At 41.7% G+C, this 27,953-nt stretch overlaps 1 protein-coding gene across 1 annotated transcript in view; it reads right to left on the bottom strand.

Moving 5' to 3' along the window:
• Nagk (N-acetylglucosamine kinase) overlaps positions 1–27,953 on the bottom strand; it is a 58,874-nt gene that overhangs the window by 14,082 nt on the left and 16,839 nt on the right. The window contains 2 exon segments of the mRNA XM_069338318.1: positions 79–220; positions 15,009–15,107. Coding sequence (XP_069194419.1) covers positions 79–220; positions 15,009–15,107 — 241 coding nt within the window.

The following is a 27,953-nucleotide window of genomic DNA, read 5'->3' as shown; positions in this document are numbered from 1 at the left end:
CCAATGTTATGTACTATCAACCTAATGTATATTCTTGTATATAAATAAATACAAAATAACTAACGAGGTATTTCATACCATTATGGCAGGCTGTAGCAATCGATCCCTGTGTGTCTGAGGCCACAACAACATGCTTTGTCAAATTAGGAAACTGTTCCAGAATATCCACTTCCATTCGTCGGTTGGCATCATCCTCCTCACACCCACTCAGGCACAGACCCTGGAAATGAGAACAAATTGAGATATTAGGGACATGTGTAAGTAATAGTGTAGTATGAATGATAAAATTCTGGCATTCATATTAAGAAACTTAACAACCAACATGAGACCACATAGCATATTCAATTTTCTATAACATGTGGTCAATGACAAATAACTGGTTGTATCACTAACATATGCCCAAATTTATGCAAGAACGTGCAAACACGAGAGTAATATAGTATGAAGGGGTAAAGAGAGAGTGATGTGCGAGTCTGCACTTGCCTAAATGTGGCTGTTATTATTATTGGGTTAGAAGCAATTACACCACTGGGTCATATGTACCCCATAAGAAGAAAATAAAAAAGTTGATTAATTGACAGTCGAGAGGCGGGCCGAAAGAGCCAGAGCTCATCCCCCGCAAGCACAACTAGTATAGGCGAGTACACACAATCCCCAGAATGCATCCCGTAGCAGCTGTAATAGTTTATTGCTCACCCCATATATTATATAGGTGTAATGGCTTGGGGCTTTACTCTGATAGTTCCCTTCACCCCATACATATACTTGAGTGGTAGTTTACTGTGCACCTCTTGGTCTCTGTATGAAGAGGCCAACGCCCCCTGGGCTTACGTCCAAATAAGTGAGCATGTGTCAAGTGTCTGTGTTAAATATATTACATTAATGAATGTGTCAAGCCTCACCCATTGATCCTCTTGGTAATAATGTTTTGATGTATTTTTATTGTGTTTATTCTACTTCTGTCGGACACTGTTGCTGCCATTGTTGGTGTTGGTCAAAAATAGCGGAAATAGTCATGTCGGTATTAATGGTACAGTACTGACAAAGATTATAATTTAAGTTTCGTTAATTATTTACTTTTATTGTAGAAGTCAGCAATGGGATTAGTTGTGAGACTGAATAACTGAAGTGAGCTCTAGAGACATTATGCTTAGGCTTGTCCGTGGCATCGTCTCGCTTTTGTAATTGAGTGCGTGCCAAAGATGCACCCCATCAGGCTTGGGCAATTATGTAGCCCGTCCTTCTAAGGTTTACCAACGTCCAGAAACTGTTGTACTAAGTGTCCTAACCTACCAGAGGACCCAAAACAAAAGTGGACATTATGTCATTTTACACAAGCTGCTGCCATTTTTCTAGTACGACGATTTTTGACCTTAGAGTATACGTCAAAATGCAACGTTCTATTAGGAGGACGGGTTGGTTCATGTACTGTATATGAGAAATAGGTTTACATGTGCCACAAGAGAAGAGCAGATGTCAGCATTGTGGGGGAATGGCCGACAAACCACGGGAACATTATCGAACTAACACAGTGCAGAGATACAACCTAAACCAGGTTATCACAGCGGTTTATTTACCAACACAGGTGTAGAGCAAATTAGACATCACCTTGCTGAACCCAACATACAAGCCAAACACTCGGACCCACAGCCTCAGTCATACTGATATGAGTACCACACCTGGCCGCCCAATGGATTACAGTATTAGGTCCACGCAGAAATGCATCTCAAAGGAAACAAAAATCCCTTTCAGAGACATGATGCTTGAGCGTGTCCCGGCCTTGCTCTTATAACTGAATTCTGTTAAGTCAGCAGTTTTAGACAGTTCATGTGCGTGTCGGTGTACACCCAAGTGAGGCTGCAGTGTTAACTGTTTCATAAGGGCCATTCTCCGCCACACTACACACGCTCTTTATCAATCACTGATTACAACGCCATCAAATACGCCTTAATTGACAGCAGGTACGGTAATTAAAAATTAAGATAAGAATTCAAGTTCACGGTCAAAGCCTTGATTACGTTTTTATTGTCTCCCCTGTGTGGCAGGTGTTTTACTTCCTGTCTCCTATGGCCGTTGTGGATATAGATGAAAACAAAGTGGACAGAAACTAGATTTTTAAAAAATATGAATAAATACAAGTTGACAAGGGTTAAATAAGTGAGTCTCTCTCTGTACACAGCTAGAGACTCAAGTAAGGCTGCTTGGATACAAGGAGGAACATGTCCACTGTGACAGTAGTCAGCAAGTGGAATGACTTTCAGAAGATTTTATGGCAATAATTCCACTCTAGTCTCCAGCGGAGACATGATAATAAGCGAGAATCCGGCGCCATTGCAATAGGTAGCCAGCGTGAAAAATATTCTCTTTATTCCATGTACAGTATAACTAACCATCCAGTGAGACTGAGACTATTAGATGAATTTAGAGCTACCTCTTGACCTATACTTTGTAATCCCTTATACTAGAGTAGAGTAGCAGCACACTGCTGTATATATCCAAGCGTGTTGATAAAAAAAATAAAGAATAAATAAGTGAAAACACTGCTCACTAGGTGAGTAGAGAATCGTTGAAGGTTGCCCAGACTGATGACCTATCAAGTACGTGACCGCCCCCCCCTCTTCCCGCCACTAACACCTCACCAGGGAACATAGGGATGGACGGGCACCAAGCCCCTGGCGTAGTGCCCACCATATCAGGTGAGCTTACAACACTTCCTCCGCACTCCACTATTTCTGGCTAAATGTTCTGTACCAATTGTTTTTCTTTGAAGTTTATTCCTTGTTTCAAATATTGATTTTCTAATCTTATGAATTTACGTTATACGTACTTTAATAGACTTTCATTTGTAATGTTTATTAGAATGATACTACTACTACTACTAATACATAAGGAAATCACAATGACGTGATCTATATTCGAAAAGTCACATGGACCAGCGATCAACACCAGCCGCGCGCCATACCTAAAGGCCATAACGTGCTAAAAGCTATTCAACCTTACATGCATATTAAAGTGACGGTTCATATTAAAAGTCTCTTAATTACAATGTTTCAGACAAATATCTTCATGTTGTCTTATTGTCAATTACTGCTGGCCACATTCTGTAGCTGACAACATTGATCATTAATAGTGTTCATATATTACATTGAGAAGAATTATAAATCTATAATTGAATATATATATATATATATATATATATATATATATTATTAAATATGACCGAAAAAGTAAGATTAATAATTCTAACACGAATTTTCTCAATCTTTCGTACATTACGCTTCACTGTTGGAGGTAAATCAAAAATTATTTCTCCAAAATTCATTTTTATTTCTAGTCTGACGCGACACGGGCGCGTTTCGTAAAACTTATTACATTTTCAAAGACTTTAGTTCACAAATACACAACTGAATAGAACTTACGTATCTCAGATTTTATATCTACATTTGAGTGAGGTGGGAGGGGTGATGTGGCATTAACACAAGACAGAACAAGAGGGGATATTAATAGGGTATTAAAAGTATCAACACAAGACAGAACACAAACAATGGGTATTGAATAGAAGTGTTTGTAGAAAGCCTATTGGTCCATATTTCTTGATGCTTCTATATTGGAGCGGAGTCTTGAGGTGGGTAGAATATAGTTGTGCAATAATTGGCTGTTGATTGCTGGTGTTGACTTCTTGATGTGTAGTGCCTCGCAAACGTCAAGCCGCCTGCTATCGCTGTATCTATCAATGATTTCTGTGTTGTTTACTAGGATTTCTCTGGCGATGGTCATTGATAGATACAGCGATAGCAGGCGGCTTGACGTTTGCGAGGCACTACACATCAAGAAGTCAACACCAGCAATCAACAGCCAATTATTGCACAACTATATTCTACCCACCTCAAGACTCCGCTCCAATATAGAAGCATCAAGAAATATGGACCAATAGGCTTTCTACAAACACTTCTATTCAATACCCATTGTTTGTGTTCTGTCTTGTGTTGATACTTTTAATACCCTATTAATATCCCCTCTTGTTCTGTCTTGTGTTAATGCCACATCACCCCTCCCACCTCACTCAAATGTAGATATAAAATCTGAGATACGTAAGTTCTATTCAGTTGTGTATTTGTGAACTAAAGTCTTTGAAAATGTAATAAGTTTTACGAAACGCGCCCGTGTCGCGTCAGACTAGAAATAAAAATGAATTTTGGAGAATTAATTTTTGATTTACCTCCAACAGTGAAGCGTAATGTACGAAAGATTGAGAAAATTCGTGTTAGAATTATTAATCTTACTTTTTCGGTCATATTTAATAATATATGTCTACAGGAAAGACTGCTACCAAAATATACTAATATATATATATATATATATATATATATATATATATATATATATATATAAACGTATAAATGTGCATTACGACTGCATCATGAGTAATTGGTTTTATCTGCAAGTCTGCAGTGTATTATATAATATTTAGTGACCTGTCGGGTTATTCTCTACAATATTGAGACACTTTCTTCGGGACTGTAAATCAGTTAGTTTACCATGCATGGATGCCCAATGCCTGCTGCGATATATGTATACCTCTGTTCTTGTCCTGCTGCTTGGCTTAGGTTGCCACTCACGCTTATACGCCACACTAGACCTCTCCAGGTGACACAGTGTGGTGGGGAGGACACTACATAATGCGGTGGTGACAAACATCAGGCAGCGACCATCATGCTGGTGGACAAGGGACTGTTCAGCCCTACTCCCCTTCACCGCCAGCCAGTGGGTAAAGGTTGCCTTAAGTGCACTGATCCACAATACAGGGGCAGGGGGGGGGGGTCATGGAGGTCAGCATGCAGAACAGGGTTGGCTCGAACAGACAGGAAAATGTAACTGCAATTTTTTGTTCAGTGTAATAAGTTGTCGGGTTGTGCAACCCATCTTCCTAAATTATAGTATTTATTATAACTTGGTAGAATGTTCACGTTTTATTATTAATTTGTAGAGGCCACGACAAAATGCAGAAGCCAAATTTGAACATTGCTAGGCCTTTTATAGCACTATAAGGCCTAAGATAGCGTATATTAGACCTAAGAATATATTAGCCACAGAATTGCTTATTTATACCTTCGACAAGTTACGTTAAGTTCTATAGTTTTCCAATTTTTAAGTCTGTATTACTGAATTAACTCAAATGGCAATATGAAATTTTGGGGTCCAGTAGACCTTTTGTGAACGTTTGACCAAATAGTTGCTATAAAGTACTATCATTACTGGAAGATTGGACTGGTTTGTATGCACCTAGGTGTGCTTGCGAGAGGTGAGCTCTGCTCTTTCGGCCCGCCTCTCAACTGTCAATCAACTATCTCTTCCCCCCCCCCCCCACACACACACACAGGAAGTAGCCCGTATCAGCCGTCTAGTACCTATTTACTGTTAGGTTCCATGTGGCACTGTGGGAGCTGGGACGATGTAACTAGAGAATATTAATATGATAGAAGTTGAAGCAGGTGTGGGGGACCCAGAAGGCAGGTAGCCTGGTTGTTATACGGGTTAGTTAAAATTAAACACCTCCAGCAGGGAAAGCCCGGGTGCAGCCCACAGTGAGAAGACGGAACACCATTATACAATACTGTTATATCATGAGGGACATATTTTTTGTTTAGGTTTGTGATGATATCGAGTGCTTCAGTGTGTGATCTGCCTCGTGAAAGCTGTTCACGGCTCTGTGCATAGTTTAGTTTAGTTCATTTATTATGCACCCCATACCCATATTGTGGGTGGTAGTGGAAAGGGTTACAGAGGCACATAATGGGCTCAGGGACTGGACCCAACAATTCATTTAGCTAAGCAAGTTACAATCTTGATGAGCTAGTTACAAAATTCAGTATAAGTCGTCACATCAACATAGGCAAGACGTGATGCATTTATGCAGCCACAAGTGATAGTAATTATCAGTGTGCGTCAACTCGGCCAAGCGACACTACGTGGGTAGGCAACCACAAATCACTCCAACTATATTAAGAAAGATTTGACATCATTGGCCAAACATGGCCAAACAAACTGACCATTGGGGAGCCGGTCGGCCGAGCGGACAGCACACTGCTCTTGTGATCTTGTGGTCCTGGGTTCGATCCCAGGCGCCGGCGAGAAACAATGGGCAGAGTTTCTTTCACCCTATGACCCTGTTACCTAGCAGTAAAATAGGTACCTAGGTGTTAGTCAGCTGTCACGGGCTGCTTCCTGGGGGTGGAGGCCTGGTCGAGGACCGGGCCGCGGGGACACTAAAGCCCCGAAATCATCTCAAGATAACCTCAAGATAAACATTAACACACTTGGCTGAGGATGGGCATAACGGGGGAAGAGCTAGCACAAGCCAATGGCCTTTTGATGCAAATTTTATCTAATACGGTCATGTTACTGCTGCATCTACTTAAGTTTTTGCTGGGTTTTCGTCACTGCATCACCAAGTACATGCAAAGTAAATACACAGACCATGCCACAGTATATAATATTTCATCTTGAACAGTTGTATCAACAAACACAGCTGATGAGACGTATTGTAAGATGTACACATTTACTGTGATGGATTAAAACAACCCGTTTCCTAACAAAATTAAAGCAAATTATATATAATGTGCTTCATCCCGAAAACGGCTAAAAGAAAAAACCCTGCAGTATTAAGGTGAAATAAGCGTGTTCAATTTTTTATATATTAAGACAACGGTATGATTGGTCTTAGCGTGCTGATTGTTCCTTGCTAGTCCCCGTACAATGGTATGGCAGGAGGCGCTAGCCGCTGGCCCCGGCTTCATCAAGCAGTTACGCAAGTACTTACGAACCAGACCATATTTTCTCTGTCTTTGTTGGCTTTATTTACATGTATTAAACAGTTTGAGCTCTAAAGACCCAGGAGGCTGTTTATAATAATAACATTTGACTGAGAACTTTCGATGCTCGTAAACTGTTTAATAAATATAAACCAAGCCGCCAAGGAATGAGAAAAGATGTACAGGTTCGTAAGTAGATCATCCCGCAACCCGTCCTCAGACCATGTCCATTCCATTCAGAGGTTGACCCCAAAGACACATTCATAAATTTTAACATGCTGTTCATTCAAAACTGGAATTCTGTTTTTCGTCGCATTTTGACGAGTACTTTACCTAGGACCCAAAAAAAATGTTCTAGAAAATGGTAGCGGCTCGCGAAATTGACAATGTCCCGTTTTTTGTTCGTGGGTCCTCTGGTAGGTTAGGTTAAGGCACTTTAGTGCGACAGTTTCTCGACTTTGGGAACGCTCGCGAGAACGGCCTGCACAGCTCAGCCACACGGTCACTTTATTTGAAACGGCTAAAGGATATATAGTGGCAGTGGCATCCACAGTTTTAACACCAGATATGACCAAACACAAGTGGGTCGGGGAGCATGTTGGTAGACGACCGATATTTGAAGTCCTGAAGCTGATGTCTGCCTACAAATTCTGGTAGTGAAGTGCATGTGAGAATATAAATGCAGAGGAACCATACCGAGAACAGTGTTCAAATGGTGCATGAAAAACTGCTTGGTTTGCAAAGTCCATAAAGCCCAAGTTGGTAATTTTGACCACCAAAACCGTCAAGGGTAATATTTAATATCACAAAATAACTGAGAGTTTGTATTCAAACATACAGGTGAATTTATTTACACAATACTTTAAGAATTCTCTTCAAGAGGTATTACTTTATTAACGTTTGCAACTTGTGACAAGAAGAGCAGTTTACATGCATAGCGATGTACGTAACCTTGAACAACTTACAAAGTATTGGGCGGTCAAGCAACTTGCAAAGTATTAGGCTGTCAAACAAGACCGGTAGTGTCCCGTCTGCTGGCAAGACACGTGGACCAAGAGAGGGACAACCAGCAGTAACTACGCATCCTGACCACACCTTCACTATACAAATCCCAATATCAATACCTACAGCACACTCCAAACCCCTTCCCTGCAGCCCCTCCCATCCCACACTACTCTGCCCATCTTCCCTTTGCGACCCACACCACAAGACAAGACATACAAACATGGAAGATGCAGAAAACAAAGGCACAAAAGAAACCAAAGGTGGACCATAAGTTTTTCCAATGAACTGTAGTGGTTTCAAAAGGGTTAGGAACCACTCTACTCTACCAGTCAAAGCGTGTAGGGCACGCCTTATCAACAAGAATAATGAAACAAATTGCACAAGTTTCTAGCCATGATCTTTAATATATCGATCTAGAAGGGAGAGTTAACCCGTACCTGGAAGATAGCCAATGTGGTACCAACATGCACAAGTGTGTACAGACAGCAGGCGCTGAATTAATAACCAGTGACATTCATTCACTGTAAACTACATTAATAAATAAAATAGATTCAAGGAACATGAGGATAAAATGGTTTCTAAACAATCACCAACACAATCACTAGGCACAGCAGAGGAAGATAGGAAGGTTGTATCTGCATAGACTGAATTCATTTTGCACAGTTCCGCATATTATCCATGCCCTATGTCACGAGCCTAACCCCACATCAAGAAACACATAAAACATCGGCATTTTTGTTTTCTTCTAATACTTCCGTAATATTGTCGCAATGGTTGAGAAACTATGAAAAGCAGAACCAAAAATCAAAACCCAATCACTAAGATTTTAGGTTTTGGAACAAAACGACTGCTGACTCCTGTTAGCAGGCAGAGGGCTTTCTATTCCCCTGGCTCATGGCAAACCTTACCCACTAGTTTCCCTGGAATAAGACCCACTAATCTTTTAACAATCAGATACCCTAATTACTGCTGGGTGAACAGAGGTGTACAGTTAAGGATTGGCGCCTAGTCAGTCCTCCCTGCCAGGATACGAACCCGGGCCAAATTGCTCGCGAATCGCGGGGCGAGATTCCCTCATGATAAATTAATTAGGCTATCACACGACCAAACGGTATGTATTTTAGTTTACTTCGTAACTTCAAAGAACTCTCACCGTTTCACTGCATACTCAACAGTAGCACCATCTGTGTAGCGCTGCTAGTTGACCACTAACACTCTAACCTGGCGGCGGCGTAAACCATGGCTTCCACCTCTGGACCGCTAAACAGCAGCAGCTTGCTGTGCCATCCAATGCCTTGCTCTTGAAATGGGCAAAACGGCTCTCACAACAGCCGTACGCACACCTCACAGGCCCTCAAACAGCGGTGTTGAAGCTACTCCGTCCAGATCCAGAAAGAACGTTAAATTAATTTAGTGTCGGGTTTAATGGCCATCAACTACGGGAGTGTCACGAAGGCTCTCGTAACAGCTTCCTAGCCAACCAGCAAGTATACTATAGTCGTGAACATAGCCTAGGACAAAAGGAAATTCTCAGTATATACGGTACACTGTGAAGCTTGGTACACCTCGTTGTATATAACCCGCCGTTAAATTAAGGCTTGCCAGCCTTATCCCCATGGACATGACGTTATCACAGATCCAAATAATGGCAGTCAACAAAACTCGTTCAGGTGATTGTAAGGTGTTCGGCCCGTTACCAAAACAAACACGCTAGAATTTGGAAGCCTAATTTTCATCTGCAAAATGACAATAAAGAGCGGCTTTTATATAACAGTTGCAGGTTGATAAAGCAGTGCAAAATATTACTTAGATAAAATGACAATAATGGAACAGGAACAATGATGATATACCACGATTTGAGACAAAAATTCTCGTTTGTTGTGCAATTCATTGAGTAAATTCAAAGAATAATAACTCTTACGTCATTATCTTAAAATTGCATTTGACTTTCTTTGTCAGTGTCCATTTGACTTTCATCCAAATTACCTATTCTGATCCCATATGACCTTCGCATCCTGGTAAATGACTTGTTACAAACTAAACAATTGGTTTAACGCGGATGACAGGAGACATTTGCAACAAGAATGTGGGCGGTGTGGCCCATAGGGTGGAGACAGACACTGACCACAACAAAGTAGGCCAAGTGGCTGAGTTCTTCCCTCGTGTCACAGAGGGCGGGTGCGAGCCAAGGTGATCTTCACGTTACTAAGAATAAATACTGAAGGTGAGTGAGCGCCAGACAGTGCTAATATTGCAATGCACATCAAAAGTGAGCCCAAATGTTGTTCCCGAGGACAACTATTTTATTGGTAATTTGTTTTTTTTTACTGAATCATTATTTGCTGGTGATCTCAAAAGTGATAAAGGATCAAACAAACAACAGTGGTCACACAAGCATTTGGTGTTCAAAATATTCTGTGGGCTGAGAACTTGAGTAAATGTTGCGTCTGTATTGACTGACTCAAGAGGCTGTCGCAACATTTACCCACACTCCTCCCAGCCCGTCATCCTGAGCGTTCACGCCAGTAAACTGATTGACTAAATTGCCCGAACCTAACCTAACCGAGGATCTAACGAATAGAATACGGGACATTATACTAATTTTGCGACTCGCAATGATTTCTTGTACGTCAGTTTTAGGCATTAGGGGATTTATACGTCAAAACGCGATGTATTATTCAAGAGGACAGGTTGCTCCTCCACCCTGGCACTCTCCTCTCAACAATATTACTATGACCCTACTCGTCCCCACCACACACACACACACCACATTGTTCACACTCACTGGGAAGGCTGGTAATCAGGTCGACCTCTCACCACCCGACTTCACACACCAACCTTGGTGCCTTGAACTATTAGCCTGAAACTAACAACCTTCGGTAACGTATGCATATGGCTATAGAACATGGATCCTAATTCATGACTAACAGAGAACATAACTACTTGTGCATCTTCACTATATCCTTTCCCCCCCCCTTCCCCGCCCATCGGGGGAGGGCTAAATGAAACAAGGAAAATATGTCCAGCGGTTTTATCACAATAGGAAACAATTGTGAACGCCCAGGTAGACGTCACGTCATCACAAGATGCCCCATGTTGAAAATTATGTCAAAATAGACTAAAATAACATTGTCTAGTTATTAATTAATTAATTAATTAACACCAGCACAAGGGAGGTCCAACCGCATGACGTGTTGGTACAACATTAGGCTATACTATACCTGACAAAAACCACTCTCCAAAATAACAGGTGTGAAATTCATAAATTCAGGTCTATTTATACATTAATTGATTACGAAGTTTCTTGGTTTTGCATGGGGCTACAGTATGTATCTTATCTTGAGGTTATCTTGAGACTGATTTCGGGGCTTTAGTGTCCCCGCGGCCCGGTCCTCGACCAGGCCTCCACCCCCAGGAAGCAGCCCGTGAACAGCTAACTAACTCCCAGGTACCTATTTACTGCTAAACTCAACTATTTCCCCTGCATAAGCATACTAGCAAACACTTTGATAAATACATAAACATAGTATTCTAACTCGCCAAATACGTACTGCACTGTTTAAACATACGAAAACAAGAATGCCCATTTTCCCAGGTGAAGAGTATAGTCTCCCCTGATTCCCGCCCTTCCCAGACGCCGGAGTCTGGTCCTGAACCCCATCTTTAGCGGGCCCTGGGCTCTCCCGTGCAACTCCGCACTTCTCAGGCCCCCAGAGTTTTCCCTGTACCCCGCCCCTCCCGGGCCTCCGGAATTCATGTATGACCAACCATCTTGCAAAATGGAGATATTAAGAGATACAGGTAGCTCTTGACCAACACTGTAATCCCCCTCATATAGACTATGATATCAGCACAACTATGTACCTAAGCTTTACAAACAAAATATCTATTGCCCTGATGATGATGATCGTCGTGACGAAAGCGCTCTTAATATTTTTCTAGTTTCATTGCAGTTTTTTTTATTTTGTTTCATACCCAAGTGACATGCATAAACACAATGCTTGCTTGCTTGTTCTTACTCCAGGACGCACACCGGACCTGTCACTAGAAGCCTATAACACATTATATATATATATATATATATATATATATATATATATATATATATATATATATATATAATATATAATATATATATATATATATATATATATAATATATATATATAATATATATATATACACACACACACACATATACCAAAGTTGGCCAACATACAAACTGCTTTAGGAATCTGAACTGCGGGTCATTCAACACCTTGTATGCCATATATGTCAGACCAGTTACGGAATATGCAGCACCAGTGTGGAGTCGTTATGTCGATGAAGACACAAAGCACATTGAGAAAGTTCAGAGGTTACCGACCACAATGTCCCAGAGCTGAGAGGGATTAATTACGAGGAAAGACAAAAGGAATCAAACTCTCTACCAGAAGAGAAGAAACACTGGAACATGATCACGACATACAAAATTATGAGAACAGTGAGAGACAGACGCAAGGACAGACTATTTAGAATGGGTGGTACACGAAGACAGGGACACGTGGAATAGTCGCACAGACAATATAAAGAATATGGTCAGTTTTATAGCCAGTATATTAGATAAGTTAAAACTTCAAATGAAGACATGACCAATATATTGGGAATCTGTACACCAGTCAATTGAAGATGAGAGGTGGGACCAAAGAGCTGAAGGTATTTTATAAATATAATACTAAATAATAATAATAATAATAATAATAATAATAATAATAATAATAATAATAATAATAATAATAAATAATAATAATAATAATAATAAATAAATTTATTTGCAAGAAGGTATAATGGGTTTGTTAAATTACATAAGATTGGTATTTTGACATTCGTGCAACACTACTAACACGCATAACGTTCCGGACAGGTCCTTAATCTAACATACCATGTAAGGTGAATGGCTACACTGTAGCAAGATTTTTATATACTTTCGTCCCTTCTCTAGACTCCCCCCGCCCCCCCCCCTCAAAAAAAAAAACACTAGTGACGGTAGTGGCCTCTGTGACACGAGCAGCGTCTAGAGACGAGCGAGACGGTGATAGAGCGACAGTTTCTTGACGTTGGGAAGGCTGGCGAGAACGGGCTGGATAGAGGGATAAAGGTGTAAATGAATTGAAATAAGTTTATCGAGGTAAAGTACACACAAAGGGATGAGGTAGCTCAATATGAAGGTGTAAGCCAGGGAGTGAATGGTTTACGAGAAGAGGAGTGGGTCAATGTATTAGGCAAGTGGTGAAAGGGGGTAGTGGAGGGCGGGGAGTGAGTGAGGTAAGTGTTGGGGCAGGAGGGGCACCCCTCCCCATCACCACCTACGGCACGGGTAACTTGTCCACTATTGGTGAGCGCCGCTGAGAAAGGTAAATCGTATTCTGTAAACTACCGGGGCGGGCTGCACCAAGGCCCAATATCTCCACACTTTAAATAATTTCCTGACAAAGCTGCAAAATAGATCCAAGTATGCATCCAAGTAATAGATCCAAGGAGGCCTGGTCGACGACCGGGCCGCGGGGACGCTAAGCCCCGGAAGCACCTCAAGGTATGCAACATGTACATTACAAGTGTCGCATTATCGGGAACGGGAAGCCTGTTAGACTCATCGATGTCCTCATAGTCAACGACTGGCCATTATACCCCGGATGTAATTCCCAACAGATGACAAACTCCCAAGTACCTATTTACTACTAGAACAGGTGTATCAGGTGTAAGGAGACTTGCCCAAATGCCCGAGACTCATAAACAATAGTGCGAGCCGAAAGGTCTTTGGGAGCCGAACTCTCGTGTCAAACACAAGGGTAAATACAGAGACCCCTTAACTAGCTCTGAAAGTGAACCTGGTAAGCAACACATCTAGAACAAAATTACTAGTGCCATATGGGTTGCCTGCCTGTGTAGGCGGGACCGTTAACCTGAAGAGACTGGAGGAGCGGGCCGTCGGCAGGCGAGGTGGGTGTAGACGGGGCGGGATAACCCATCACAGCAAACCCCACACAATACACATGACACTATCCTGGCTCACACAACACACACTTTTCAATTCCTGATCTTGTTTATTTGTACTGAACGATGCCGATAGTTTATCCAGCTAGACAGGGACATTGTATTAGTGTTGCTATTATTACAAAGTTATAAATAACATTTGCTAAACAAATCTCAACACACATCAATAACAGGACGATAGTTTATTTTCGATTGAATTCACGTCATTCTTCTGGTGAAAGTATCAGCGGTGTGATGACTGTGCAGACATACATGGCCTCTCTCGTGTGTGTGTGTGTGTGTGTGTGTGTGTGTGTGTGTGTGTGTGTGTGTGTGTGTGTGTGTGTGTGTGTGTGTGTGTGTGTGTGTGTACTCGCCTAATTGTGCTTGCGGGGGGGGTTGAGCTCTGGCTCTTTGGTCCTGCCTCTCAACTGTCAATCAACTGATGTACAGATTCCTGAGCCTACTGGGCTCTATCATATCTACATTTGAAACTGTGTATGGAGTCAACCTCCACCACATCACTGCCTAATGCATTCGTGTGTGTGTGTGTGTGTGTGTGTGTGTGTGTGTGTGTGTGTGTGTGTGTGTGTGTGTGTGTGTGTGTGTGTGTGTTTGTGTGTGTGTGTGTGTGTTTAATATTTGTGCCTGCAGAATCGAGCTTTTAGCTCTTGGACCCCCGGCTTTCTAACAAATCATTTTTTCCTCTTTTATATCTACTACATATATTTCTTTCTAACACCCCCACCCCCACCCATGAGGGAGCCCGTAGCAGCTGTCTAACTCCCAGGTACCCATTTACTGCTAGGTGTGTGTTCGTGAACAAAGCAATAATGGTGTTTTGAACAGTTGGTATTATTCCAGCACAGACTATGCCAAACTAATACAAAATATGTCAACTCGAGCACTGCCCAAATTAGGAGGGAGACGTCAAGGAATCTTGACGAGTGGTGCACACCATGCTCCAGTTACCATGGCTGGTGCAGCCATAGTAACTAGCCAGTCGTTGGCACTATGTTTGCTCTTCTGACCAATGTTTGCTCCCTGCGTGTGGCCCTTCCTACGTGTGGCCCTCCCTGCGTGTGGCCTTTCACCCCGTGTGTCCCTCCCCCCTTCCCCGTGTGACCCCCCCCCCCAACGTGAGCCTACTTCACCTGTGTGTCCAGCAGAAGGTACTCACCAGACCCTCGAGGATGGTGTCCTGGGAGACTCCAGCCATCTCCTTGGCATCTTGGACCAGCTTGCAGATCCTCTCCAGGCACTCCTTCTGGCCCATCAGCTGCAACAGAACATGGGATGTTACTCTCACCGCTTCTACTATTATTATTATTGTTTTACATTCAGCCCCTCGGGACAAAAGGTTCCAAGTAGCACGGGCTATGGTGAGCCCGTAATGGACTTACCTGGCACAGGAGCGGGGATGTAACTCTGTTTTTGGCCTCTACTACATCTATGCCTTATGGGGGTGTTATGCCAGAGCACTTCTAGAGGCCCATATGTCATTCTCTCCTGTCACAGTCAGGTGTGTGTGTGTGTGTGTGTGTGTGTGTGTACGTGTACGTGTTCCTTACTGGAAACCTGTTTTTCCTCTATTGCAACTTTGCCGCTCTATTGATATAAGGAGGTCCAGCGCATCACTATTCACCTAGTCAAGACAAGCGCTCAAGGTCACCTTGGTAAAAGTGTTCGCACGAGCACGCACGCACAAGTATAAGGTGATGGAAATGGGATCAAGTGACAGGTTAAATCACAAAAAAAAATTGATTTATAAATGGTTGTACATTTACAGTTCAGTTAACATACACAAAATCTCAGTACCCTATTTACATAAGAGAAAGTCCCAATAATAGCATATAATACTTAGTTTAATTATATTCTAAATAATCGAGACGGACCACACACATAAGGGAAACAACCGCCTTGTCACCACAGGACTATGTCCAAGTCTATAAAAGAACACGTGAGGTTAGAAAGTTTCCACAAGCTAGAAAACAAAAGCTTTCCACAAAAGCTGCCACAAACTAGAATGAATGGCCAGATCCTTTGAAAGTCAGAGCAGGAGTTTGGTATGGAGCAGCTGCTGCCGTCTGTCGGCGATGGAAGGCGTCCAGACAGCGTGCGGGAGGTCACATCCCGTCTATACCGCCTCCCTCACTCCCACACACCCAACTCCCACCTGGTTCTCCCGTGTTTTCGACATAAGGCGTGTTATACTTGGCACGCCGTGACTTGTTGCACATTTAATATGGCGTCCCTAACAGGCAGAACACATGAGTTACTAATGGACTCATCTCTAAATACATTTATTTGGATCACAGATTCGAGCTCGGGCCTCAAAAATACGAAACCGTTGTCCTACCAACCGGATGCACTTTTGAACCGGAGTTAGGATTCCCCGTTGATCTAAGTAAATGAAATGTTAGTACTCTATTGTGATGACAAGACCACACACTAGAATGTGAAGGACCGAAACGTCGTCGTTCCTTCACATTCTAGTGTGTGGTCTGGTCATTATACCTTAGCCACGTTATTGTGACTCATCGCCTGCATACTCTATTGTGGGTTGCACCGTACATCTCTCTCTCCGCTGACATATTTCATTCACGTTTATATAGTTTACGTCCACGTGTATGCTGTCACCACCACTGTCTTCCTGCATCACTGAATCCATCCCCCCCCCCTTTCACATTGTTCTATGTAATACAATATGTGAGTAACCGTCAGGCAGAGAAGTGTCACAGGAAGGGAGGGGGAGTGAGGCTGGAGGTAACAAGTGGGGTTCCACAGTGGTCAGTCGTAGGACCCGTGACTGCAGGTGGTGCTAAGATCATGTGGAGGATGACACCTGAAGGCTGCAAACTACTACAGAAGTACTTGAGCTTCAAAACAGGTCAACACAAAAGATGGTGAGGATAAGAAGACACCTGGGAAACATTACAGCCTGAGGGACAAACAAATACCTCATTTGGGGACAAAATAACCTAAGAGATGGACATCACTCCAGAAGAGCACATAAATAACATCAATAACTTACAAGAGACTAGCAGACTTAAGATAACCTTCAGAAATCTGAGCAAGGAATTATTCAAATTACAGCACCTATGTCCAACTTGCACTAAAGTATGCAATAAAATCTGCATAATCAACAAGCAACAAGATGAAAGTCGAAAAGATCAAGAGAATGACCGGAAGACTTACTAGAATCAAGAGAGCTGGGCTCCAAAGGAAGGAAACCTTTCATCATTAGAATGACGAAAGGGAGGATATGACGCAGCAGACGTAACATCCATTTACTGCTAATGGGAGTAGAGCGAGAGGACATATAGCCGCTAACTAGCACACGTGAGCCCAAGTGTAATGAGCTAAGAGGATGAGGTAGTGGAGGGCAATGTCCGCTATAAATCACGAACAACATTACATCAAGACTCCTATCCTGCCCCGACACAATATATCTTACAGTGGTAGGACGGGCGGCAGATTATGACGTAGAGCGCCTTACATGGCTAACATTAACTGTGGTAAAGACAACATTTCACGAGTGTATAATATGACAGTGATGCCTTACCCTGATTTGAGAACATTCAAGAGTAACCATCTTATCAAAGTTATGTATTCACAATACGTGACAGGATACTGAACTCGGCGACTTAAAATGTTGTTCACTGATAAGCGATAACAAATCCCGTTACGAAATGCCGTGTCTAACATTTTTAATTTGCTCTGGTATTTGTCGTGCAGACAACAAATTTCCTCAATCATACGCATGTGTAATTATTGTTAGATTTATAGTGTAGAATTTAATTACCTGTTTCCTTGTTAAGAGGATAGGAGAACCGTCAGGTCAGTGTGGTAACGTTGTGGTGGGTGAATGATCAGAATATAGTCGTGTAGACTGTGTCGAGCAGGATAACAGAGGCCCTGATTTCCGCGTGATAATCCAGAGATCGGCAGGGATAACTTGTCGATTCTAATCAGAAAAATTGCAACGAACTAAAGAAGATTGACTAGAGACTTTTTTATTAGCACATTTAGGTACATCTTCATTTGTGCAGTTACCCTAGACTATATAAAGGGGAATACAGTGTATCAAAAAGTGATGTTACGTGATACTAAAATTCCCCATCACAAAAGATGGTTAGTCATACAGAGGCACGTGATAGGTAGCCTGCATTGGCAAACTCTGAGTGCATTATGAGGATATTATCATCAACACAAGAGTGAATAAGGCAGCAGTGATACTGAAAGACCCCATCTCGCAGGATGGTTAGTCACACATGACTAGAGAGTAACAATCTATGGTTAAGGGAGTCTACGGATACAAGCTGTCCTATTACACTACCATAGATCAGCCCGAATAGTGTTGTTCCACTCTTAACTGAATAACATGGAGGAGCTGGTCAGTTTGTAGATACTAGTATACAGCGGGAGAAGGTTTCAGCTCGGTACGAACTAATTCAATTACTTAATTAAAGTAATATATTGGGAAAGAGACGGGAAAGTAAATTTGAATGAATTTACGGCAGGTAAATTAGATAGTCTACTACCATTACACTATATTTTATAATATATTTTTCCGATTCTACATAGGTTAAGGGTAAATGACAGGGTGAAAAAATATTTGTGGGTATAAGCTGGTGAGAGTATGAGGCGACGTGTGGGTGTAAGCTGGTGAGAGTATGAGGCGACATATGGGTATAAGCTGGTGAGAGTATGAGGCGACGTGTGGGTGTAAGCTGGTGAGAGTATGAGGCGACATGTGGGTATAAGCTGGTGAGAGTATGAGGCGACGTGTGGGTGTAAGCTGGTGAGAGTATGAGGCGACGTGTGGGTGTAAGCTGGTGAGAGTATGAGGCGACATGTGGGTATAAGCTGGTGAGAGTATGAGGCGACGTGTGGGTGTACTATAATAAATTTTGTTACCTATAAAAATAACGCCACATACAAAATAGGACTATTGCTGGCCGATGTTATAAAAATCAGCTGTTTTAGAAAGAGTAACCCTAAAATCACTAATTCCTCTTAATTAAATAAAGGAAAAATAAAAAGTTGTAAACACCACTTGTAATTTTCAAGAACAAAATTAAGATAACCGATCGCAGTATCCACCAACTCCTTGAAAAGGGCATTACAAACCACAGACAATGGGAAAGAGGGACAAGAGCATGATAAGAGCTTACAGTTTCATAGGGAACATCAGCACAATTGCTAATGAACCCTACTAGTCTTAGTGTGGAAAAAGACAAGCCTAGCAAGGAACACGCTAGCCAGTACCGCAGTTGGCGGCCCTGCTCACCTTGACGCCCTGGACCTGCTATAGACCATGTCGCTTAGTAGTGTGTGTGTGCGCCAGTCTGAGGTCGTGTGTCTACGTCACTGTTGATGTAAGAGTATTGGAGAATTTGCAGCGTTTGTACAACTTAAGTGGTAATGTATTTTGTGGTCACAATATGTGGGTCACTGAGACCGTGTCGGCATGAGCAGTGAGGAGGAGCAAGGTTGGTGCTGCTGCTGCAGTCTTGTGACGTCCAAGTCTAAGAACGTCAGTATATGAGAGGTCTCACTAATTTGTTCTCTCCTTCAGCGTCACATCTCCACATCATGTGTCTCCACATCTCTAGCATTACGTCTCTATAACATCCCAGCTGTTCTTACAAGATGAGTGGCGCTGCCCAATAAACTCGCCCCTCGGGGCAAAATTAAAAAAAAATCCCAGCTGTTTTTGTCTACGTGTTTTTGCCTCTCCTACAAAAAGAGAGGCATAGTGGCATCTCTGACGCCACCATGATGGTCACACTAGCGTAGTATACCTTGGGAAATATTTGTAGGTTGGGAAGTACTACGACTGTCCAGTGCTGGCGGCCGACCACCCCTCCTCTAACGTCCTTGTATCCTGACATTTCCAGCTCTAGTTGTGCGGGTGCTGATCCTGGCCCCACACCCCGCACTCTGAAGTTTATACAGTTATATCCTGCTGATGTGTGTAGTTACCCGTTACAAGTAGCACGAGCTATTGGCAGTGCTTCATACCAATGGTTCCTAAAACCCCCTCACCGTTTATGCTGTTAATAAATAGTGATACGCGCTTGAAACATGCTTTTGTCAACTGACTACTTCAACGCTACGCGTGTTAGTGGCTTTACAGGAATGTAAAACACTTGTAAAACCACTGCCTGTCATCATCATAATGCCATTAATTATTCACATGTTAAAATTTAACATGCGGCTAGAGAGGTGCATGAAGGAGTTTCACGCACCTTTCTAGTAGCCCGTTCTACATACAGTACCAGAGTACCACGGTTTTCGGCGTGAAGGTATTGAGTAAATCTCGGCAACACATGAAATTTCACACCAAGTTTTCTAATATGCTACACTCGCCTGAGGTCTATAGAAGGAGAGGGAAGTTTAATTACGTATTTTGATTTTAAAAGGTAGCCAACTCCAAAATATTAAATTATGTAAGTACCTATATGTAAGAGAACATATTTCGACCTCTGATTATGTATGTATTTTATGTATGCTGGTTAACATTGTAAAAACATTATAATCACCCTTCTGTGGATGAGTGCACAATAACTCACCACACTATATGATGTCTAACAGCTCTCTAACACTAACCAGGGAGGACAAGAAAATGTTTATATGTTGATTACCACTGTAAATGTGTTATATCTGTGTTATATCTGATAATAAATTAAAAATAAACTCGCAAAGGTTTTAAGTGAGACGTTAATAAATTTATGCTAGCTATGTTTCCTTCGAGATAACCGTGCCGTAATCCAACTTAAGATAACCCTTGCAATGCCTTTAGCCTTTACCTTTACCAAAGGTTATGCTGAAGTCAAGGAAATTCAAATTCGCAATCGTTTCAACTTTCAACTGCTTTTAAATATGCCTCATAAGAATTAAAATAATGGTTTTAAACTGATCTTTAATAAGCGTGTGCTGTGAGTTTTGTATTAATTCGTTTTTCAAGATACGATTTTTTTTTTCGTTTTCTCTTCAGGAAATTTTCCCACAAGGGGTAGCGAGCAATAATTAGACTGGTGTTATCTATCCACCGCCTTTAACATCAGCATCATATTAGTAACCCCTTCACAATTCTGGTTCTATATTCGACTCAATGATATATCAAACATGCAAGACAATGACTGACCTTTACATTATTTAAGGATTCTGACAAATGCTTCATCTGGTCCTGAAATTATGTACTTAAAGCTATGAGCTTTAATTGTTCTATTTGTCTAAAGATGGAATCAGTTTAAAAGTGAATGCTTGACATGTTTTGACTGAGAACTTATCACGGTCGGTGTGTTGCTCCATGTATTTATGTAAACAAAATATAATTTGCAGGTGAAGATAACGTTATAAAGCTATTCCTGCTGGCATATGACATTCTCCTGGTGACCCTTGTTCATAAATTGTATTTTCAATAAATACGAAGTAATTACTTGAACCGCGGTCACTCGATACCACTGCTCCGTCAAAACAATGCCACTAAAAATCTGCGTAGATTTGGAAAGTGCCAGCTTGTCACTATTCATGTTTATTGCAATCCCAAATTTGACTTAGGACCCATGACGGCGTCGTCTAGATTGTTGTGTGTGCTCTACGACTGTGCTTCTAGTGACAAGGTAATCCAGTACAACTTGCAGCCCAACATGCGAAATCAGTCCAGCAATATAGATACTAGGCGAAGGACAAGGGCGGGGCGAGGCTTCGTCCAGCATTGCCCAACCGGCAGCACCTCCCCTCAACCCCCAACCCCACCTCCTCTGATCCCCCTTCTCGCTACCCCCCCCCCCCCCTGCTTCGACAATGTCTATAACCTTTAGCTTTGATATATCTTTCAATAAACTTTAAGAATGTTCGTCCTCCCTCAAAAAAAGCTTAAACAAAACTAATTGTGTCATTTTTTTTCTGAACAACGTACATATTAGGAAATCTGACTGAAAATGATCGTGGTTGTGAAGATAAATCAAGACCTAAAACCAAGACGAGTGTGTGAAGGTTCAAGGTCAAATGTGACGCGTTTTATGATGAGAAGCTTTAGAAATAGAAATACACAGTTGTTGTTTTAGATTTAGCTACTCAGAACGAAATGTTCATATAGCACGGGCTATAGTGAGCCCGTAAAGTAATAAGCTTTAGAAATAGAATTACAGAGGTTATCCTTCAGCTTTGAACTGCTCTCATAACACCTCATCTGAATTGGTCTGTCCTAAGGAAATAGATTAGGAACACTGAACTTAATATCGCTCGAGATGCGTAGAATAATTTGATATTGCTGAAGTGTATAAATAAACGAAGGAATACATCAGGTGAATAAATATATTGGGAGGGAGGGATGGAGTTATCAGGGGAAAGCGCCAAGCCATTATAACTATATAGCACTTGGAGGGGGGTCAGGATAAGGATTTGGGACGGGACGGAGGGAAGGAATGGTGCCTAACCACTTGGACGGTTTGGGATTGAACGCCGTCCTGCATGAAGCGAGACTGTCGCTCTACCGTCCAGCCCAAGTGGTTGGGCAAATATATTGGGAGCTTAAACCGATGACATCTTAACACCGATAACACATCTTAAAACCGATGGCTTAATACGATGACATCTCTGGCGACAATGGGTTCAAATTTAAGAAAGTCAGTATTTAAAAAAAAATACGATTAAGCAATTATTTGGCAAGAGTAGAAAACGGGCATGAAGCGTCAGACAGGTGAAGTAAGGCAATAATAGGAGAAAGCACTAGCACGCAATGACTATTTAGAACTAGGAAAGGATATGAGGACAATGTAAAGGTTAGATGTCCAACCACTTAAGACTCAGACCGTTGAGGATCAAATGCCAACCCAAAAGTGTGCTCTATAAAGATTAAAAGAAATTATTTTGGAAAAAATAGTATAATTCCAGGAAGATATCCACATCCCAATAAGGGGGGTGCGTCCTTGCTACTCTACCCGGCCAGTCAACTGGGTGTCCCCTGCTACTCTACCCGTTAGGTCAGGACGCTAATAGATTATACTTCCGCAGATTGCAGCCACAAAAAATACATGTCTACAAAACTCCATATCACATGAGTGTAGTTCATCTTGTGATAAATAGGAATAACTCACTACCCAGAAGAGGTCAACGTTCGATATTGGAATGTGTCAACTATATTGGGTGAGGGAGGGAGGGAGGGAGGGAGCTGTTGTAGTTCATTATGCACCCCATACTCGTCCTGCGGGCGCTGGAGGAAACGTCACACAAGCAACCCGCCCTCTCACATGGTACGTCTCATTTTGTATGTTGTGTCCCCAACGTACATTTTACAAAGTACAATGAAAAGTAGCGGCTCACATATATCCACGTTTGTTGTGCATCGGTAGGGTAGGTTAGGTGGGTTGCTTGGGTTCGTACGTTCTGGTTAGGTTAGCACTTTGTATTTGGACGTTGTGGCACGTCAAGTGAACGGGCTAACACAAGCACATTGGGATCAGGAACTGGATGCCAATGCTTCAGTAGCAATACAAGTTACAGCATTGGTAAACTGTACTGTAGCATCTTAATATTCATAGCTTATAGTTTATCATTCAACAGTATTGTTAGTCTTAGTTACTTTGGTTCTGTAATGACAATGTTATGTAATTATTGTAATGTACTTTTGATGTCAACTTTCCCAATTATAAATATACTACGATTTATGAATAAAGTTTTTTATTTGATTTAATTTACAGCATTGATGAACTAATTATAATTTGTTAAACATTCACACAATGGAGTCAGTCGAGTTGATTTGCTATATTAAAATTAAGTTCGTTACAAGAGATAGTAATATAATTACAGAAGCCTAGTGTAGTCAATGTTACAGTGGTCATGAGGTAAGCAGTACTGTACAATAGGCAAACGTAATGAACAGGGACGATAGAACTGTCGCCCAATTGTTTAATTTTTGGCACATTCAATTACATAGTGACGTAGGGTATGTGAATAATTTTAGTGACAACGTTTAAACCTTCTGCTGATGAGGTCAGAGCCTCATCATCAGATGATGCAAATTCCAGAAGTAGATTGATGATCCACAATCGACTTGAGAATGGTCCAGGACGGACCGAAACGTCGTCGTCCCTTCACCTTCTAGTGTGTGGTCTGGTCAACTTACTTTAGCCACGTTATTGTGACTCATCGTCTGCAACTCCAGAAGTACTTACAACCGACCCAAAGGCTAGCAATAGTATCATTTCAAAATCTTTTTGACCACGTTGGATGATCCAGTTATGAGACTCTTCCTGCATAATAGTGTGATGGTACCTGGTACAGCTAGTGTAATGTCACCTTGTCGGGAGCTGCCGTCATACATATATCTCCAGTGATCTAGACAAGAATCCAAGTCTACAATATATTTAAATGTTTACAAGTATAATATTTTATAAAAAAAAAGGCATGCAAATGGTACAATAACGTAAAGTCACTGACACATAGTTGACTGGCTTATACTAACTGTAGCAACTCAGGGAAGTCACAACAGGAGACCAGAGGAACACAAAGAGGTAAAAGTCAAGAGGTGAATGTCAACTGGTGAATATCTGGATAGTTTTCAGAGCACTATGCGAGACGCACCTAAGCGAGACCCCATCTAAAGAACACAGCCAATCTATACAAATTTCAAGAACAGAATTTAGAGAACTAAACTAATTAAAGATTGAGGGGAACTGGACTTAGGCTGGCCAGACGTCCTGCTTTTGAGAGCACTGTCCACCGTCCTGTGACACCTCAAGCAGGATGTCAATAAATGGACTTCAATACACTTAAAATGATGGAAGATTACAGGAAACCTGATAACGGCATACAAGATAATTAGGCGCAATCACGAGTAAACTAAGAAGGCCGCGGGGACCCTAAGCCCCGAAATCATCTCAAGATAACCTCAAGATAGGTTAGGAGAGGACACTTTAAAAGTGACGATTTGCTTGACGTTGGAAAATCTTAGGAGGAATGGCTGATACATTAACCACAGGGATGTCAGGAAGCACTTCTTTAATGCATTACGAAAAGCAAGCAGGTAGAATGAGTTAACGGGTGACATAAGGAAAGCTAATTCAATACACAATTTTAAAAACATATGGTTAGAAAACATTATGCAAAAATGGCAAATATTCTGGTAGCCTTTATAGAAGCCTAGTTAGGCTTGCTGGAAACTATATTCAAGAACAGCCTATTGAGGCCTACCATCGAGTACGTTGCTCCGTCCTCTTTCTTAAAATTGAAAAGGTCCAGAGATATATGACAAGGTTTGTGCTGAAGTCGAGGCAGGGAAGATATATTACCAACGTACAAGATATCAAGGAAAAATATCACTGAACAAAGACGCCATGTTTAAAATGAGTTTCGGCCACAGGTGGAAACTAGAACTGTAATGTGCCGGGTAGATATAAGGTAAAGAAATTCCTCCTGACGAGTCGCAAACAATTGAAATGGTCTGCGAGAAGAGATTTAAAAAGCAAATTTTATATGAAATTTTAAAACCAAATAAAACAGGAAACCGTGAGGAATGAGATTAATTGCATAGATTGAATAAAATCTGGAAAGGAGGGGCTTGGGAGATAATGTTCAATCCTTCAAGACCGCCTAGATTAGCACAGGTCCGCGACCTGATGCAGGAATACCTATAAGACAGGAAACAGTCATTTTGAGAGAAGGAAATACCAGATAGGAGAGTAGAAACGAGCACGTCCTGCAAGGCTCAGGCCTTCAACCCTCTCTTCTTTTTGTTCCGAGGAAGCAGACCGCTATAAAGCTTATGAGAAGCACACAGATAGTATGATCAAGCTAAAGTTGCCAGCATGACCTGACAAATGCCTATCAGTTATTCAGTATTAGTAAATACACCTGAGAATGGGGAGAGGCGAAAGACCAGAAAAGTAATATAGCATCAGAGAAAAATAACTACAAGCTTCATAGAAATAAATGGCATTAGGCGGTGATAATAAACGTACGACCATGGGGATTCAATCTCCACAAATCATTTACTTAAACCGTAAGTAAATTTAATTAAATTTACTTAAACCGTTTAAGTAATTTACTTAAACCGTAATTTACTTAAACCGTTTAAGTAAATGATTTGTGGAGATTGAATCCCCATGGTCGGGGATTGAACGCAGACCTGCATGAAGCGAGACCGTCGCTCTACCGTCCAGCCCAAGTGGTTGGTGGACACTGATGGAAATACTGTACTTGCTCTTCTGACAAGGTCGATTTGCCAGGATGTTAACCCATTTACAATCAACAGCTGCTAAGAACACATTCCTAACCCTTACCCATAATGTCAAGGCTAGAGTAACGTTGCTTCACCGAGAACAAGCACAAAAAAAATGTCTAATTCAAAACGATAATCTGCATAAAGTTCAGTTGCGGAGTTCAAGCATAAAGCTGAGGTTAGTAGTTTTTGAGGAGGCTGACAACACGTGGAGAGCCTTGCACCCGGCGTCCAGTAAGTGCGGGTTGGCCTTAAGGGACACAACCGCAACTTGCATGCCAGTCAACCCAGACCACACACTAGAAGGTGAAGGGGCGACGACGTTTCGGTCCGTCCTGGACCATTCTCAAGTCGATTCGGTCCAGGACGGACCGAAACGTCTTCGTCCCCTTCACCTTCTAGTGTGTGGTCTGGTCAACATAATTTAACCACATTGTTGTGACTCATCGCCTGCAGTTAACCCATTTATGGGTGTGTCTAGCAACAGCCGTACACACACCTGAATGGCTAGCTCTTTGAATTTGGCGTGATAGTTGTCAATCAGTTGGGGTTTACGACAAGCCCACAACAAGGAGAGTCTGATACTAAGAAAAATAGATTACTACCCATTAGCAACTAAAACTGTCTCAATGAAACTCAAACTCAGGTTGTTAGCTTATGTATACACATACAAACACAGTTGTTTGCTACAAGACCAGTCCCAGAACTGAGGGGGGTTGAACTGTCAGAGTAGACTAAACGACTAGTCTAATGGCACTAAATGAACGGAGAAATACAGGGCACATGATTCAGACATTAAAAATAATCGAGGGAATCTATCAAAGAATAATTAAATTGAGAAATAGCATAACGAGAAAACAGGCAAGGCCGCCAGACACGTAGATAAACTAAAGGGATGTGAGGAAATGCTTCTACAGTGTAAGGATAGTAAGCAAGGGGAAGAGACTAGAAGGGGAAACATCAGTAGTTTCCGTGGTCCTGTATAGTGTACAGCACCCACCATCGACCTGTATATAATACAGCACCCATCATGGATTTGTTTACATGTAATACAGCGCCCAAGTATGCCTAACATCCACATTACGAAACTGAACAATAACTCATGTGCAAGAAGATTTTATAGTCTTCAATGAGATATTGTAGAAGAGTTGTAATAATATTTTTCGAACATTAAAAGTGGTAAAACAGACGATGTGAAGCAAGTTTTATGGTACACTTCAAGTGAGAAAATGTTAACTATGTAGAAAATACCTTTGCGTGTTTGCAAAAACAATAAGAATTTCCAGTTTTTACATGATTCAGTATCTATTGTGGTGTGTCGCGCCAGACTACAATTATTAATATCCTTCTATTTACTTTAATTATTACAGAAAATTTCACGACTATTATTTTCGAGATAATTTGGTAATGTGGTTTAAGTACAAGATATAAGAAAGCGATAAGCCCATAGGGATACTGAGAGGCAGTTACAGCCGCAAAGACACCTACATGAACACAATATGCCTTTCGCCTGCTCTCACTATAAGAACTTGGTATCAAGTGTTAACTAATACAGGATGTTGCAAACGGCCTTCACGATAACAGAAACCGGTTTCCAATCGCAAGAGGTGCAGACACAAGCAGAGTAGGAGTAACGGTACATTGTGGTGGGGGACCAATTTTATCCACGCCACGGATACCACCTTAAAGTTCCCTTCAGCTATAAACTACACCTGCAGCACTGATGGTGTGGGCCTCTTCCCCAGGCTCCTTGCCCTGGGCCCAAGTGTACCGTTGAGCGTGCTAGACACGACCCAGAGATCCTTGTCCCCTCCCACTTGTCACTCTCCCCTTCACATGGGGTGTCCCTGCCACCCACCATGTACCTACCCCCAACACATAATATAACGTGTG

Source organism: Procambarus clarkii, chromosome 39, assembly GCF_040958095.1.
Source record: "Procambarus clarkii isolate CNS0578487 chromosome 39, FALCON_Pclarkii_2.0, whole genome shotgun sequence".
NCBI lineage: Eukaryota > Metazoa > Arthropoda > Malacostraca > Decapoda > Cambaridae > Procambarus > Procambarus clarkii.
This window is presented reverse-complemented; position numbering and strand designations above follow the sequence as displayed.